Source organism: Cydia splendana, chromosome 22 (assembly GCF_910591565.1).
Source record: "Cydia splendana chromosome 22, ilCydSple1.2, whole genome shotgun sequence".
Lineage (NCBI taxonomy): Eukaryota > Metazoa > Arthropoda > Insecta > Lepidoptera > Tortricidae > Cydia > Cydia splendana.
The window spans coordinates 11,374,477-11,392,986 of record NC_085981.1 but is presented as its reverse complement, the minus strand read 5'-3'; the positions used below and the strand labels follow the sequence as shown (position 1 = coordinate 11,392,986).

At 42.6% G+C, this 18,510-nt stretch overlaps 1 protein-coding gene across 1 annotated transcript in view; it reads right to left on the bottom strand.

The window, feature by feature from the left end:
- LOC134801467 (facilitated trehalose transporter Tret1-2 homolog) overlaps positions 1–18,510 on the bottom strand; it is a 34,636-nt gene that overhangs the window by 4,422 nt on the left and 11,704 nt on the right. Inside the window, exons 2-3 of the mRNA XM_063774067.1 lie at positions 1,500–1,876; positions 453–588 (exon numbers count right to left, since the gene is read on the bottom strand). Coding sequence (XP_063630137.1) covers positions 453–588; positions 1,500–1,868 — 505 coding nt within the window. The 5' untranslated portion in view covers positions 1,869–1,876. The remainder of the gene's footprint in view (positions 1–452; positions 589–1,499; positions 1,877–18,510) is intronic.

Here is an 18,510-nt window from a genome sequence, read left to right as displayed (position 1 = left end):
AAGAGAATAAGAGCGTGTCGAGGTTATTTTGAACACCTCGCCCGCTTAGCAACTTTTGCTGCTGACTGTAATATAGGCATAAAAGCCGATGTCGTTTATAAAAATCTTGGCATACCTATCTCGAAATAATCTGTCAAAGACTTTACACAATTAAAAGATAAAGATTGTTTATTTTTCAAGTAGGCAAATAACAATGCCCTTATGAACGCAAAATAAAGCTAGACCGGTTATAACCGTACCTCTGCCCTAGATTTAAATCCCTTCCAAATTGAAGGAGGGTATCCCAATATGGTACCGGCAAGAAACTCGGCGGGATACCTAATACAATCAGTAAATCTTATTTAAGTATTTATACTTTATTGCACACAAGAAAAACTTTTCGTACAAAAGGCGGACTTAATGCCAAAAGCATTCTCTACCAGTATCCTCCAAATCTTTGCTTTAATACTGACCTATCCAAGACTGTGTGGTAGGATCCCACGGGATGGCGCCATCCTCTGCTTTAAGCTGGGGCAGCAAGATGGCGGAATACCCTGACGTCAGACCGGAGATAAATGTGATGAGGATTGAAGCCGATGCTGCTATTGTCTGGAATAAAACAAATAAAGTTAAGTATTTTTAGTTTTTCTAGGGTTCTGTGCTTCAAAGGGAAAAACTGAACCCTTATAGGATCACTCGTGTGTCGGTCTGTACGTCCGTCTGTCACAAGTGTCACAACTAATTTATTCTGAAACTACTCGACCGATTGAGTTAAAATTTTTGAAGATGGAGGCCAGTTTTGGGAGAAAAATACAAAAAAAATTGCAAACTATTAGCAAAAACTTTTAGTTATGTTATAAAAACCTTCGTTTTGATAAGTCTCTATACACTCTATACAATCGTAATAAGTCTCTAAACGTAAACGCACGAAAACTGACAATTTATTTATATAAATAACCTCCTTTTCTAAGTCTAACAATGATTTATGTATCTTTGAAATGCCACCCGCATGTTCAATGAGTTACTTGTTGGAAATGAATTACATATTGACATTATGCCCTCATCATAGACATTGATTTCAGGTTGTTCAGTTTTTTAGTCTCTATTATTTACCATATCTAAAGATAGAAAGATAGAGGCGGACCAAGATTTGCATGGGATTTGGTAAGACAAAGTGTGGAAATGTTATCATAAGTCGGCATAAGAATTCGGACGAAAAGCATCTCACATTTTCATATTCACATTTGTTTTTATGTTTGACCATACAAATGAATGTTCCTAAATATCTCTAAAACGTATCGGTTTTATGATAGGTACTCTGGTGATGGTTTTATACAGGTTTTCACTCAACAGGTGCTTGCTTTGAGGTGCTATTTTAATTATATCACTTTTAATTATGTATTTTGATTATTTTTCTAGTAGTGACAAAGGTCTGCCATCTTTTGCCCAAAAGCTGTAATAAAATCTTCGCCCATCCACAGTTACTTTTCCACATTATTCATATATAAAGGATTATTTACCTGTTTCCATACTGGTGAAAACCGCACAACAGTCCTGGAGTCCTCCAGGAGGGTTTCTTCTTTTGAGGTTACATTCTTATTACTATCTAGCGCTAGTCCTGTGGCCGAATCATGCTTCAAATTCTGGTAATAATTTGACAGCTTTCCAACCATATCTGGGTCGGGTATTTTATCAGTTTCGGGCGTTTCTTTTTCTTGGTCAGGATTATCTTCTTTAATAACTTTTTCTATGTCGGGATTATCTTCTTTAATAACTTTATCTTTATCGGGATTCTCTGCTTCTTTGTCTTCTGTGTCCGCGTCTTTGTCTGCTGTGTCTTCTTTTTTTGTTTCTTGATCTTCTGTGATCTCTTCTCTCTTTGGCGCCATCGCTTATTCTGTAAAAGAGAAGATCATTTTATGAATGAAAAAGGAGAGAGACAAACGAAGGAACCTCTGTGTAAGTTAACATTAAGTTCATCTTACAACTTATGTTATTTATTTTATGTATCATTTTCCTGTTGGTCTTTAAATAACTCATATACCTATTCTTAGTTCAGAAGTCCGTTAATTAATTAGACCAAATTGTTTTCTTATCTACAACAAGATAAACTTTGCAATTTACTTTACGAGTAAATATATGCAGTATCAAATTATCTAAAGTATACTTTAATTAACTTATGATAATGCTATGAGTGCACACGTTTTTGTTAAGCGTAAACAAACATTACAATTGTTTAATTGTAAACATTAATTGTTTTGTTGAAATGTTTATTTTCAATTACATCATACAGAAAACCATATTTATAAAACTTATTCAAATATTGTTTTAATGACGTGGATTTTAAAAGTGCGATTTTTAGTTGCCACAGCTGTGTTATTACTAAAGGATGACTCATCCCGGCTCGGGCCGGGGCCCGATCATTTTCTATGGAAAGCACCGATGATCACCGATGAGAAGTCATAGAAAAAAACATGTCGGACGCCCCGGCCCGGGCACGGCCCGGTCTAGCGTGAGTCATCCTTAAACCGGTGACAAAAATACTTTACACTGTTTTTTTCATTTGACACATTTAAATATAGCGAGGTATAGTAAACTGAATACTAAATATGATACGCCAGACATTGGAAAAAATATATTAAGTATGCAAAAAAAGGTACCGTTACTGCGCGCAGTGTCACACTGGTCACACACGTGTTTACCCCAAAATAACTTCACATTCTACATTGTACGACTTACATATAAATGTGTAAAAATGTCCCATAATATTTATAAATAAATAAATATTATGGGCCAAATTGGCTAAGCGCTACGGAAAGCTCAAGAGGGCTTGCGTTGTACTCAAACAACCAATATTTGATTCGGACAAATTGTGTTTTTTGAAAATCAAATTATAGCCAGCATTCAATGAATGTAGTATGATACCTTTGGGTATGGTGCTTTACGCACACTGGTGTCCCATGCCCTCCCCCTGACGCAACCCTCCCTTTTAGCATGAAATATGTCCCAGTTGACCGTTTTTTTTTTGGGGGAAAGTAAACAATATAAGAAAAAAGTGTCAATGAAAGAAATAATCCTTAATAAATTCTTAACAAAAAAGGTTATATTCATTTTTTTTTTGATGTGACGCACCATATTCATGTTATGGCTAGATGACCTTCAACAAAATTTAACCGTCGAAAAGTTTTTGAAGGTCAATATAACATAGTACGTGATAGTACTGAAAGAATTCTTACACGGAAAATAACCTTGCAAGCTTATTCTCCGTATAAGATTTCTTTCAGTACTATCACGTACTATGGTATATTCAACTTCAACAAGTTAATACATGAATATGGTGCGTCATATCAAAAAAATTAATATAACCTTTTTTGTTAAGAATTTAATAGGGATTATTTCTTACCTTTACACTTTATTCGTAACTCTAATACTTTTCTCAAAAATTAAAAAAAACCGTCAACCGGGACATATTTCATGCTTAAAAGGGTGGGGGGGGTTGCGTCAGGGGGAGGGCATGGGACACTAGTGTGCATAAAGCACCATACCCAAAGGTATCATACTACATTGATTGAATGCTGGCTATAATTTGTTTGTCTTCCATGGGGAAGATTCGGTCAAGTTGTGTTCTAATGTATGGACATTAGAACACAACTTGACCGAATCAATTAAAGCCATCATTAGAAAGATAATTAAACATCGCATTGAATTATGCAATACTTATTGCAAATTATACTATATTTAAAGTTTAAATATAGCGTTTAAATTTTAAACGCTAGGTGGGCATTACCTCTTTGTCACACGTTTAGTTCAGACTAAATCAGATACATATACAGCTTCTCTCAAATACCTTTTTATTTATATTTAGTTCGTCGAAGATAACGTCACTTTTGCGACGTTATGACTAAGTATGTCACTTGTTTTGACGCAGAAAGATAAGTGGAAGTGCATCTGTAAAGTTTTAAGGATGACTCACGCTAGACCGGGCCGGGGTCGGGCCGGAGCTTCCGGCGCTTCGTTTTCTATGGAAAGCACCACGTGATCACCGAACAGAAGTCATAGAAATTAGAAAATAACATGTCGGACGCCTTAACCCGGGTAGGGCCCGGTCTAGCGTGATCCTTTAAGCTGTTTATGAGTTGTGTCCTTCTCGTGATATATTTTCTATAAACGTCATTTCCTGGATTGGTTTTTAAGCATGTAGAACTATCTTATTTCTTTATTATTTTTATCGTTTAATAGCTCCCATCGTTCTTATTTTCGTAAATAAATAAGTCATACAATCTGTAAGTATATGGTTTAACAGTAATCGTAAAAGTCTTCAGCATCCTGGCGTAGTTTTCCTGGTATTATTATCCAGGAAAATGACTAATATAGCAAAAAAATATTATAATGGTTCATAGTAATCAAATTATATCATATCATATAAAATCATTTATTCAGTAATTGTCATTCATTGGCATAATTTTAGTCTATTTTATACAGGCGTCATTTTCCCACCTTGGTTGTCATTCTAGCCCAAATTATTTCAATATCTCATAGCTAAAAAATATTAACTTTTAGCTGGTGATTTGTATTCCACTTTAAGGAAATTACAACTTTCTTGAAACCACTAAAAAAACAATGCCGACGTCATTTTCTTGCTAACGGCGTCATATTCCTGGCCCAATTTATTTTATATATCATTACTTCTAAATTAGAAGTTCTAATCTATTGACTTTAAACTGGTGCCTTATGTATCATTCAAAATCTGTTTTTAATAGTTATTTTAATTAAGTACATTTCAAAAATCCGCCTGAAAACAATCAATCGAATAAGTCTTTCATGATGTATTTTACAGAATAATCTTTTGACATGATATGATAAGCGAAACGTAAATAAAATACTATCTTAAATACTGAAAAAATACAGACTGAAATGCTAACAGTTAACTATTATTTGTTTGTAAAAAAAATAGGTATGTCCGTAGTCCGTAAACATTTGCAATCATTAACTTAAACAGAGATTGTCTGGCATATCTTATCTTCTTTAAATGAATTCATTGTCTAAGTGGGTCATTGCTCTACATGACAGCTAATCACTTCAGCATTTTTATTCCGCTGTCCGTCTGTCCGTCCGTCCGTCCGTCCGTCTGTCTGTCTGTCTGTCTGTCACCAGGCTGAATCTCATGAACCGTGATAGCTAGGCAGTTGAAATTTTCACAGATGATGTATTTCTGTTGCCGCTATAACAGCAAATACTAAAAACAGAATATAATAAATATTTAAGTGGGGCTCCCATACAACAAACGTGATTTTTTTGCCGTTTTTTGCGTGATGGTACAGAACTCTTCGTGCGCGAGTCCGACTCGCACTTTCCCGGTTTTATCAAATTATTTCTGTCCAAGACAAGATGGCACAGACCAAGCCATAGTTATTAGAATCATAGTCATATGTTTGATAGTTGTTTTTGATAGTATATTTATTTCATATGACAAAAGTGAGGAATCCATACTATCATGACTGTTTTTCAATAGTGTTCCGAAGTATATACTCGTATATGTATATATCTTCGTTTACAAACATAATATGGTTACAAATCATACTCAACATCATGTATACTTACTTGGTTGGCGCGGTGACCCAAAATGAGTCTTGTATGGATCATGGATGCATACTAATATTATTTTGTCTTTCTAGTTTGTGCGAAAATAATCGCATTTTTAGCAATTAAATAAAGTTGTAACTGTCGAAACATACAATTTGTGAGATTTTGGTAAAGATTATTATTTTAATTTATTTTTGAGTGAACAAATTCGGAGGTTAGTTACACAATAAAATTTGGCTACAGGATTAAAATGAAAAAAGCGTAATGTTCTGGAAGTTAAGCTTAGAATAAATTTAAAAGTGGAAAAGACACCCAAGACAGTAATTTTTCCACTTTTAAATTTATTCTAAGCTTAATAGCATCGTTCGCAGACGTTTCTGCTTGTTAAAAAATAAAATTTGTTCTGGAAGTTTCCGTCAACGTATTATTTGACGTTAACCTAAACGTTAGCGTTATTATAAGCACGCACCTATTGTTCTACTGTTTGCATTTTCTTACTGCACTTGGCCCTTATTCATTTCCGCACTTATATGTGGTATTATCTATGAAAAGGGACCTTATTGTCGATGGCGCTTACGACACTAACATCGATGAGCACAAAACGTAGTAGTTTAAAATTGGAGATTCTGGCCCAGTTTAGTTATTTTGATTTCCAATTTAGCAATTAAGTTTCTTTGATTACTGGAACATTCAATGTTGCTGTCTATCCAATGCGGAGGTCAATTTATGTTATGTGACGCTGATGAACTTATCAGTCATCGGGTTTAAAGGTCCCTTTGTAGTTTTTTATAAATAACTCGTAAACGGTGACCTGTAGCAAAAATGTTCTGATACATAAGTAATCTGCGTAAAATTGTCTACATTAAATATTCTATACACTTTTTCGCTAGGATCAGTATTTAAAAAAATATTTAAGGTAAAAAGTTAAATATGATCAATTGTTAATATTTTTTGTAAATAACTCGTAAACGGTGGCCTGTACCAAAAAATGTTCTGATACATAAGTAATCTACTTAAAATCTACTCACACCAGAGGATGCTGAAGACCGGACGCTTAGCTAAAACGCTAGGTTGAAGGAGAAGAAGATTGATCGTAGCGTAAAAGTGTATAGAATATTTAAGGCGCTCTTATACTCGAGTTTTACGTTTTCAAGGGGGTGAAGCAGACGAGTGGTAGAACGGGCAGGCGGGCGCCCCGCTCGGCGCTCCGCACCATTCCCGCGCAGCACGTCTACGTCCTTATTCTGACGACATCGGTATTCTGAATCGTCAGTTCCGGGATTTTTAGTTCGGCAATTAATATTGAAAAAGATTTATTAGTAAATTCGAATTTTGATGAGTACTTAATGAAATTAAAAACCGGATAAGCGCGAGTCGGACTCGCCCACTGAGCCCACCGAGGGTTCCGTACTTTTTAGTATTTGTTGTTATAGCGGCAACAGAAATACATCATCTGTGAAAATTTCAACTGTCTAGCTATCACGGTTCGTGAGATACAGCCTGCTGACAGACGGACGGACGAACGGACGGACAGCGGAGTCTTACTAATAGGGTTCCGTTTTACCCTTTGGGTAGGGAACCCTAAAAATGGTAGGTAAGACGGTGAGGTCGGTGAGTGTACCTAAATAATTATTAATTATATGTATACAATATGAGTGTATACTTGACTGATCATGTTTTTGTAAAAATCGATTTCGACTGGCAAAACATATTAACCGGGCAACCGGGTTTTTTAACCTAATTAGACCCCGCTGAATCCGAAATTGCCGTTTGATTGATCGAATTCTTGACTGGAAGTGAGATAGTTGATATTAAAGGTCCCTTTTTTTTAGTTTTTCGTAAATAACTCTTAAACGGTGGCGCATAGCAAAAATTTTCTTAAACATAAGTAATCTGCATAAAATTGCCTACAGGAAAGATTCCGTACAATTGTTCGCTAGGATCAATATTCAAAGAGATATTAAGGCGGGAAAGTTAATTATAATCAATTTTTGAAGGTCTCTTTTTTTAGTTTTTCGTAAATAACTCGTAAACGGTGGCCAATATAAAAAAAATTGTTAAACGTTAATAATCGACACAACATTTTCAATAAAAAAAGATTTAGTACATTTTTAGCAGGGATCAATATTTAAAAAGATAATAAAGAGGGAAAGTTAATTATAATAAATTCTAAGGTTCCTTGTTTTTATTTTTTCGTTAATAATTTGAAAAGTATGACTCATAGCAAAAACAAATTTTACACAAATAATAAACATAAAATTTCCTACAAGAAACATAAGAATAAGAATAATATGCGCGCCTATTATGGGGCTACAGAGGGGGGAACACAGCTATCCGCCTATCGTTCGAGAATACTGCCTCTGTTTCAGGCTCTTGAACCTACCATCACCGTGTCGGAGCAGCGATTATCGGATCAGGTGCGCGTCATTCAGCGGCTAAAGCGCTTGGATGACGCGACACTTGATCGGCTTCGCCAGGAGGCTCTCTCTGCTCGCGCGGACTCCACCTCGGTGCGGGATCTGCCCGCCACGTCGCCGGATCCGGTGCCCGCACCCGACCTGGCACCGGCGGCGCCACGGGTTGATTTCTGTACCGACGAGGGGGACTTCGCGAGTCAGAATGTGAGTACAATTGCTAATGAGCAACTGAGGAGGACTTTGGAAGAGGCGATTACGCAGTATCGCGCCACAACCAACTCTAGGCCCCGATTACCACGTCTGCCTATGAATAGACGCAATCTAGCGCTCATGGGAGCCCTAAACGCTTTACTAGAACCACATCTGCGGACTAGTAAAGATTTAGATGATACGCACTCGATCATGTACTGCGGAGCCATCGCGGCGTGCCGTGTTGCTCGCGTCAAGTTCCCGGACGCTGAACGTGCACCTAGGACCGCCGGAGGTGTCCCTGCATGGCAAGTGCGGATCGAGCGACGTATCAGCTCGTTTAGGACTCTCATCGCAAAGCTGATCTGCTTCAGGGAGGGCAACAATCGCCCCCGAGTAATGCGCTTTGTGAACCAGGCGTTCGCGGGGACGGATATCAGGCCCCGCGACTACATGGCCAATGTCACAGAGCGCATCGACTTTCTAAAGCAGAAAGTCTATGCATGGGCAAACCGTATTCGCCGCTACAGAGAGCGTGTGGATCGATTTCAGCAGAATCGCCTTTTTCAAAGTGACCAAAGGAAGGTGTACCGAAAGTGGGAGGAAACCAACCTTCGTACGCCCGACACGCAGCCGCCGGATGTTACTGCCATGACCGACTTCTGGCGTAGCATCTGGTCGGTGCCTGTCGGACACACCGAGGGGAGTTGGATGAGTGTTGTCGAACGTGAGTGCGAGTCCATCGAACCTATGGGGGCAGTCACCATCAGCCCCGATGACGTCAGTTGTGCCATCCGCACGGCCCAGAACTGGAAAAGTCCTGGGCCGGATGGATTGCACAACTTCTGGCTAAAGTGGTTCCGATGCTCGCACTCGCGCTTGGCAGCACAATTTCAACAAGCCCTCGAGCTTGGTTCTCTCCCACCTTCCTTAACAACTGGTGTCACCTTTCTGCTCTATAAGTCCGGTAGTACCACGGAAGCGAAGAACTACAGACCCATTACATGCTTGCCTACACTCTACAAGCTCCTTACATCCATTTTGAGAGCAAAAATCAACGCGCACATTATCGCAAACAATATTCTGGCTTTCGCTCAAAATGGATGTCGGGTTGGGTCCCGTGGTACTAAAGAGCTCCTCCTCATAGACATGACCATTTGCCAACAAATCCGGCGGAACAAGGGGGCCCTCTCAGCCGCTTGGATTGACTACAAGAAGGCCTATGATTCGGTGCCTCATTCATGGTTGGGGAGGGTCTTAGAGCTGTATAAAGTTGATGCAGCTTTGAGAGCCTTCCTAAGCGCGTGTATGAGACAGTGGACCACAGTCCTTCGTCAACCAGGAGGCGGAGATGACCGCCCTGGCCCGCAGGATTTTATAAGGATTAAGCGAGGAATCTTTCAGGGCGACAGTCTGAGTCCCCTGTGGTTCTGCCTAGCTTTGAATCCCCTCAGCACCCTGCTGAAGGATTTGGGACTAGGTTGCCGGCTTCGGAGAGAGGGTGTAGTCATTTCTCACCTTCTGTACATGGATGACCTCAAATTATTTGCACCAAATAGCCAAGACTTGTTGGAGCTACTGAAAACCACGGAAGTCTTCAGTAGTGCCATCCACATGGAGTTTGGTGTCGATAAATGTGCGGTTATGCATGTACAGCGGGGGAAGGTTGTAAATTCAACAAATTTACAACTCTCTGAGACAATGTCTTTCAGATCTATCTCTGAATCAGAAACCTATAAATACCTTGGTATGTCACAGTCGTTGGGTATTGAGGACGAAGGTATTAGACGGTCGGTGAAGGAGCGCTTTTTCAGTCGGCTCACAAAAGTCCTTAACAGTCTTTTGTCAGGAGGCAACAAAGTGCGCGCCTTCAACGCCTGGGTAATGCCCCTACTCACATACTCCTTTGGCATACTAAGGTGGACTCAGACCGAGCTGGACGCCCTGGATCGGAGGGTCCGGTTACTGCTCACCACACATCGCATGCTACACCCACGCTCGTCAGTTATGAGATTGTACATCCCACGGAAGTGTGGAGGCCGAGGCTTCCTAAACGCCAAGGATCTCCACAACCGCGAGGTGTACAATCTCAGGAATTATTTCCTTAACAACGAGTGTGGGATGCATCGTGACGTGGTGGCAGTAGACAGGAACCTCACGCCGCTCTCCTTGGCAAACGAGAACTGGCGCAAACCTGTGGTACTAAGTACTGCGGATCGCAAGGCGGCATGGGAGAGTAAGGTGCTACACGGGCGGTTCTACAAGGCCCTCACGGGACCCGATGTGGACCTGCTCGCGTCGGTGAACTGGTTACGATTCGGGGACCTCTTCGGAGAAACCGAGGGTTTTGCCTGTGCAATTGCGGACGAAGTGATGATGACGAACAACTATCGGAAATATATCCTGAAGGACGGTACGGTCGACATTTGTCGGGCATGCCGCCGTCCCGGAGAGTCACTCAGGCATATCATTTCCGGTTGTTCTCATCTTGCTAACGGCGAGTACTTGCACAGACATAATCTCGTAGCCAGAATTATTCACCAGCAACTTGCTCTTCTATATGGCCTTGTGGACCGCGAAGTACCGTACTACAAGTACTTACCTGCGCCTGTTCTCGAGAATGGTCATGCCACGCTCTATTGGGATCGATCTATCATCACAGACAGGACTATTGTAGCCAATAAGCCTGACATTGTGATAATAGATCGATCGCAACGTCGGGCCGTGCTCGTTGACATCACCATCCCCCATGATGAGAATCTCGTGAAGGCCGAGAAGGACAAGTCCAGTAAGTACCTAGACTTGGCTCACGAGATAACCGCCATGTGGGATGTTGATTCGACGATCATTGTCCCGATAGTCGTTTCAGTGAACGGTCTAATAGCGAAGAGTCTCGACCAACATCTTGAGAGACTCTCGCTAGGTGGTTGGATCAAGGGTCAGATGCAGAAGGCGGTGATCTTGGACACGGCGCGGATAGTCCGCCGGTTCCTCTCTCTGCAGCCCTGACCACCGGTAGCTTGGGCCTTGCCCCGCTGCTGGCGGTACCCTAGGTTAGGTTTTTTATAATGTGCTTATATGTTTTTTTTTTATCGTTTTGTAAGTGTTTTTATATTTTACTTTTATATTCATATTATAAAAACCCTAACTTAAGACGGAAAATAAATAAAGAGAATAATAAGAATAATAAAAACCGCTCTGACAATGACAGACGTCTCGTAAATTTTATTTGCTATAATTATATTTTTATACGTTTTTATTGTTAAAACTGTTGTGTATTTTGCCATCTAATGTACCTTTGACCTGGCTATGTGGAAACATAAAAATCGACTACAATACGTGTGACTCAAATCCCATACACACACCACTTACATTGACATTTGTTTGACAAAACGGTCAACACAACATTACGGCAAATCAGTAATAACGTATGCAAAGAATGATTACGAGGAGTCAAAGACGTGCAGCGGAGTCGACCAACAACGCACGACCACCACCCCCGCCCGCCCCGTCCAGTTCCTCGTCCACATCGTCGTCAGGCGACGAGTTCGCAACGGCGCCTGACACAGACGGATCCAGTGACGAGGGCGGGCCGCCGCCGCCGCCGCCACGACCACCTGCGCGACGAGGGCGGCCACCGCTGCCGGCACGCTTGGGGCCTGCGGGACATCCTGCCCCGCCCACGGCTCCCGCTGCCGGTGGTATAGTGCGACGCATGAGATGGACTCGAGACATGAACGAGAATGTCATGCGCGCCTATTATGGGGCTACAGAGGGGGGAACACAGCTATCCGCCTATCGTTCGAGAATACTGCCTCTGTTTCAGGCTCTTGAACCTACCATCACCGTGTCGGAGCAGCGATTATCGGATCAGGTGCGCGTCATTCAGCGGCTAAAGCGCTTGGATGACGCGACACTTGATCGGCTTCGCCAGGAGGCTCTCTCTGCTCGCGCGGACTCCACCTCGGTGCGGGATCTGCCCGCCACGTCGCCGGATCCGGTGCCCGCACCCGACCTGGCACCGGCGGCGCCACGGGTTGATTTCTGTACCGACGAGGGGGACTTCGCGAGTCAGAATGTGAGTACAACTGCTAATGAGCAACTGAGGAGGACTTTGGAAGAGGCGATTACGCAGTATCGCGCCACAACCAACTCTAGGCCCCGATTACCACGTCTGCCTATGAATAGACGCAATCTAGCGCTCATGGGAGCCCTAAACGCTTTACTAGAACCACATCTGCGGACTAGTAAAGATTTAGATGATACGCACTCGATCATGTACTGCGGAGCCATCGCGGCGTGCCGTGTTGCTCGCGTCAAGTTCCCGGACGCTGAACGTGCACCTAGGACCGCCGGAGGTGTCCCTGCATGGCAAGTGCGGATCGAGCGACGTATCAGCTCGTTTAGGACTCTCATCGCAAAGCTGATCTGCTTCAGGGAGGGCAACAATCGCCCCCGAGTAATGCGCTTTGTGAACCAGGCGTTCGCGGGGACGGATATCAGGCCCCGCGACTACATGGCCAATGTCACAGAGCGCATCGACTTTCTAAAGCAGAAAGTCTATGCATGGGCAAACCGTATTCGCCGCTACAGAGAGCGTGTGGATCGATTTCAGCAGAATCGCCTTTTTCAAAGTGACCAAAGGAAGGTGTACCGAAAGTGGGAGGAAACCAACCTTCGTACGCCCGACACGCAGCCGCCGGATGTTACTGCCATGACCGACTTCTGGCGTAGCATCTGGTCGGTGCCTGTCGGACACACCGAGGGGGGTTGGATGAGTGTTGTCGAACGTGAGTGCGAGTCCATCGAACCTATGGGGGCAGTCACCATCAGCCCCGATGACGTCAGTTGTGCCATCCGCACGGCCCAGAACTGGAAAAGTCCTGGGCCGGATGGATTGCACAACTTCTGGCTAAAGTGGTTCCGATGCTCGCACTCGCGCTTGGCAGCACAATTTCAACAAGCCCTCGAGCTTGGTTCTCTCCCACCTTCCTTAACAACTGGTGTCACCTTTCTGCTCTATAAGTCCGGTAGTACCACGGAAGCGAAGAACTACAGACCCATTACATGCTTGCCTACACTCTACAAGCTCCTTACATCCATTTTGAGAGTAAAAATCAACGCGCACATTATCGCAAACAATATTCTGGCTTCCGATCAAAATGGGTGTCGGGTTGGGTCCCGTGGTACTAAAGAGCTCCTCCTCATAGACATGACCATTTGCCAACAAATCCGGCGGCACAAGGGGGCCCTCTCAGCCGCTTGGATTGACTACAAGAAGGCCTATGATTCGGTGCCTCATTCATGGTTGGGGAGGGTCTTAGAGCTGTATAAAGTTGATGCAGCTTTGAGAGCCTTCCTAAGCGCGTGTATGAGACAGTGGACCACAGTCCTTCGTCAACCAGGAGGCGGAGATGACCGCCCTGGCCCGCAGGATTTTATAAGGATTAAGCGAGGAATCTTTCAGGGCGACAGTCTGAGTCCCCTGTGGTTCTGCCTAGCTTTGAATCCCCTCAGCACCCTGCTGAAGGATTTGGGACTAGGTTGCCGGCTTCGGAGAGAGGGTGTAGTCATTTCTCACCTTCTGTACATGGATGACCTCAAATTATTTGCACCAAATAGCCAAGACTTGTTGGAGCTACTGAAAACCACGGAAGTCTTCAGTAGTGCCATCCACATGGAGTTTGGTGTCGATAAATGTGCGGTTATGCATGTACAGCGGGGGAAGGTTGTAAATTCAACAAATTTACAACTCTCTGAGACAATGTCTTTCAGATCTATCTCTGAATCAGAAACCTATAAATACCTTGGTATGTCACAGTCGTTGGGTATTGAGGACGAGGGTATTAGACGGTCGGTGAAGGAGCGCTTTTTCAGTCGCCTCACAAAAGTCCTTAACAGTCTTTTGTCAGGAGGCAACAAAGTGCGCGCCTTCAACGCCTGGGTAATGCCCCTACTCACATACTCCTTTGGCATACTAAGGTGGACTCAGACCGAGCTGGACGCCCTGGATCGGAGGGTCCGGTCACTGCTCACCACACATCGCATGCTACACCCACGCTCGTCAGTTATGAGATTGTACATCCCACGGAAGTGTGGAGGCCGAGGCTTCCTAAACGCCAAGGATCTCCACAACCGCGAGGTTTACAATCTCAGGAATTATTTCCTTAACAACGAGTGTGGGATGCATCGTGATGTGGTGGCAGTAGACAGGAACCTCACGCCGCTCTCCTTGGCAAACGAGAACTGGCGCAAACCTGTGGTACTAAGTACTGCGGATCGCAAGGCGGCATGGGAGAGTAAGGTGCTACACGGGCGGTTCTGCAAGGCCCTCACGGGACCCGATGTGGACCTGCTCGCGTCGGTGAACTGGTTACGATTCGGGGACCTCTTCGGAGAAACCGAGGGTTTTGCCTGTGCAATTGCGGACGAAGTGATGATGACGAACAACTATCGGAAATATATCCTGAAGGACGGTACGGTCGACATTTGTCGGGCATGCCGCCGTCCCGGAGAGTCACTCAGGCATATCATTTCCGGTTGTTCTCATCTTGCTAACGGCGAGTACTTGCACAGACATAATCTCGTAGCCAGAATTATTCACCAGCAACTTGCTCTTCTATATGGCCTTGTGGACCGCGAAGTACCGTACTACAAGTACTTACCTGCGCCTGTTCTCGAGAATGGTCATGCCACGCTCTATTGGGATCGATCTATCATCACAGACAGGACTATTGTAGCCAATAAGCCTGACATTGTGATAATAGATCGATCGCAACGTCGGGCCGTGCTCGTTGACATCACCATCCCCCATGATGAGAATCTCGTGAAGGCCGAGAAGGACAAGTCCAGTAAGTACCTAGACTTGGCTCACGAGATAACCGCCATGTGGGATGTTGATTCGACGATGATTGTCCCGATAGTCGTTTCAGTGAACGGTCTAATAGCGAAGAGTCTCGACCAACATCTTGAGAGACTCTCGCTAGGTGGTTGGATCAAGGGTCAGATGCAGAAGGCGGTGATCTTGGACACGGCGCGGATAGTCCGCCGGTTCCTCTCTCTGCAGCCCTGACCACCGGTAGCTTGGGCCTTGCCCCGCTGCTGGCGGTACCCTAGGTTAGGTTTTTTATAATGTGTTTATATGTTTTTTTTTTATCGTTTTGTAAGTGTTTTTTATATTTTACTTTTATATTCATATTATAAAAACCCTAACTTAAGACGAAAAATAAATAAAGAGATAATAAGAATAATATTTATTTGAAATAACCTTGTTGACAATATATATATATATATATCCTGTGGCCCCACACTAGGCTATGCCTGTGACGTGGCAGCCGAGTCTTCAATTTGTAAGCAAAAGGTTAAGAAGAAACTAATCTAATAAACTAATAATTAAGGAAATTATGAAATTCAAAGAAAGAAAAAAGGAATGAAAAAATGGTGCGTGTGTATGTGTGTGTGTGTTTGCGTGTGTGTGTGCGAGTGTGTGTAAGGCGTAAGGCTACAGAGATGGTTATCATGTGAGGGATTAGGTGATGACCTTTAACAGCATCTCAGTTCGAATATAGTTAAGATCTTTCAACCAGTTCTTAATTATGAGTTTTGCTTCAACAGGAGACTTTTCAGATATGTTGCATGCCTTTACTACTGAATTGTAAATATACGGATGCAGGAAGTTAGGAAAACGCCTCGCGAATGTGGTTTTTACGATGGGCGTAGGAATTCTAAAGACTCGATTACGGATTAGGGTAAGAGTTTATAGTTATAGTTATAGTATAGTTTTTTGATGCACGTGAGTTGCAACTCGTAGGATTAATAATTGCCTGACACTAAGAACATCCGCGTCTTTATAAAGGGAAACAGTCGGAAACAACCCGGGTTTCCCGAGCATGACCTTGAGCACAAACCTTTGGGTCCTTTCGAGAGGCAGTAGTGCAGAGCTAGTGGAGCCACCCCACACACCAATGCGGTATGATAGGATGGATTCACAAATCGAAGTGTATGCAAGCTTAAGCAACTCCCTCGTAGCAGAATTTCGTAGCAGCTTCATAATGAATACAACCTTTCGGACTCTAGCAGACAACAATTCGATGTGCTTTTTGAAATTAAGATTTTCATCAAGCGTAATGCCCAGGTACTTTACGGTGGTACAATTACTAACCACATCGAAAACTCTACTCGAGTGAATAGCTGGGTCATCCTCTGCACTGCCACAAGAAAGCTTGAGATCTGGTCGCGAGCTGGGGGCAGAAGAGGCCGTTTTATGAAAACATAAGTATTTTGTTTTTGAAATATTAAGTGAAAGCAGGTTGTCAGCGAGCCACTTGGCAATCACAGTCAAACCTGTCTCTGCTACCGCGAAGCAACGAGCCCAGGAGACATCGTGAAACAGCAGAGCAGTGTCGTCTGCGTAGCAGATAATTTCTGCCTGACTGACGGGTAGAGAGATTAAGTCATTGAGGTAGATCAGAAATAGAGTGGGACCGAGGACGCTTCCCTGTGGCACACCGAAGGTTATCGGGGCTGAATCACTGACTAAAGTGCCGAGTCTTACACACTGCTTCCGGTTTGTAAGGTAGCTTTGGAACCAGTTCCATGCGATACCGCGAATGCCTAACAGTTCAAGCTTCCTTAGCAAAATCGGGATTGAGACAGTGTCAAACGCCTTGGCCAGATCTAGGAAGATTCCCACGCAGGATTCTCCTCTGTCAAGATAGGACGAGACAAGGTTAACCAGTAAGGTGGCGGCTTGTTCAGAAGATCTCTTTTTCCGAAAGCCATATTGTCTTTGAGAGAGTAGGTGTTCTGATTCAAGGAAGTTGATTAGTTGATTATTAATAATCTTTTCCAGTATTTTAGACAGACTGCTGAGAAGAGAAATAGGGCGATAATTCCCGGGGAGGCTCTTGTCACCTCCTTTATGAACGGGAACTACTGCAGCTACTTTCCAGCACTCCGGAAAAGAACCCGATGAAATGCTGAGGTTAAAAATATGTACAAGTGGTTTGACGATATAGTTTTTTAGGATTTTTAAAATACGAGTGTTTAGTTTATCAATGCCGGACGCGCAATCAGGGTTTAAGGACATGATTAATTTTTCTACTTCAGTATCGTCGGTAGGATTTAAGAACATTGATCGAAGAGGGGAGTTTGTTAAGGCTATTTCAGTCGCAAGTGTGGCCTCACTCTTGTTTTTTTCAGAGAGTATAACATTTGCTAGGTTTTTGCCCACTGAGGAGAAGAATTCATTGGTGTGATTTAGGGAGTCAGAAAAATTAGGCTTGATGGTGGCTAGTTCATGGGGTGTATGCCTATCCCGATTTAGGTGAGATATGTCTCTAATAATTCTCCAAAGTTTCCTCGGGTGTTTTTTACTATCCAAAAGTTGTTTCCGGTCATAATCATCCTTGGTTTTTCGTAAAATGCTTATATAAAAATTTCTATATCTAGTATAAGTTATTTTGGCTATTTCATTATGGGGGTGTTTCCTGTGATTGATATGTAGTTTGTCCTTAACTCTAGAGCATTTAATCAAGCCTGGAGTCATCCAGGGTTTTATAATAAATTTTGAATTACTAACTGATCTGCATGAAGAATGTTTTGAAATTAGGTTAGACAATATGGAGTAAAAGGCTTCTGCGGCTTCATTAGCTGATGTTTTACTAGTGACTGTGTGCCAGTTTTCTTCTTTAAGCGCCGCTCCGATTGCTTCAAAATCCTGGCTGATCACAGTTTTGGATGGCTTTGTAATATTAACCTTATTGGGGATTGAGATACCGATCATAACTAGGTCATGGTCTGTAATGTCAGAGACACAGACCACTGACGCAAAATTCCTCACTGACCTTACAAAGAATTGATCCAAACAGCTATTGTTCCTCGTAGGTTTATCAATTGCAGGCATAAACCCCAGACTAGCCAAAACACATAAATACTCGGATGCATGGGTGTAGAACACTTTTCGCTAGGATCAATATTTAAAAAGACAAAGCATCCGGTAAGTCAATTATAATCAATTTTAAAGTCCCTTTTTAGTTTTTTGTAAATAACTCGTAAACGGTGTCCCATAGCACAATAGGTTTTTATGAATAAATAATCTCCATAAAATTTTCTGCAAAAAACATCTGAACTCTTTTCTCTAGGATCCATATTTAAAACGATATTAAAGGAAGAAAGTTAATCACATTCAGTTCACAGGTCGCTTTTTTTTCGTAAATAACTCGTAAAAGGTTGCAACGGGGGCAGATAAAATTGTCCACAAAAAAGGTTTTGTACACTTTTTTTGAAAAGTGTTCAGATGTTTTTTGCAGGAAATTTTATGTAGATTATTTATTCATAAAAC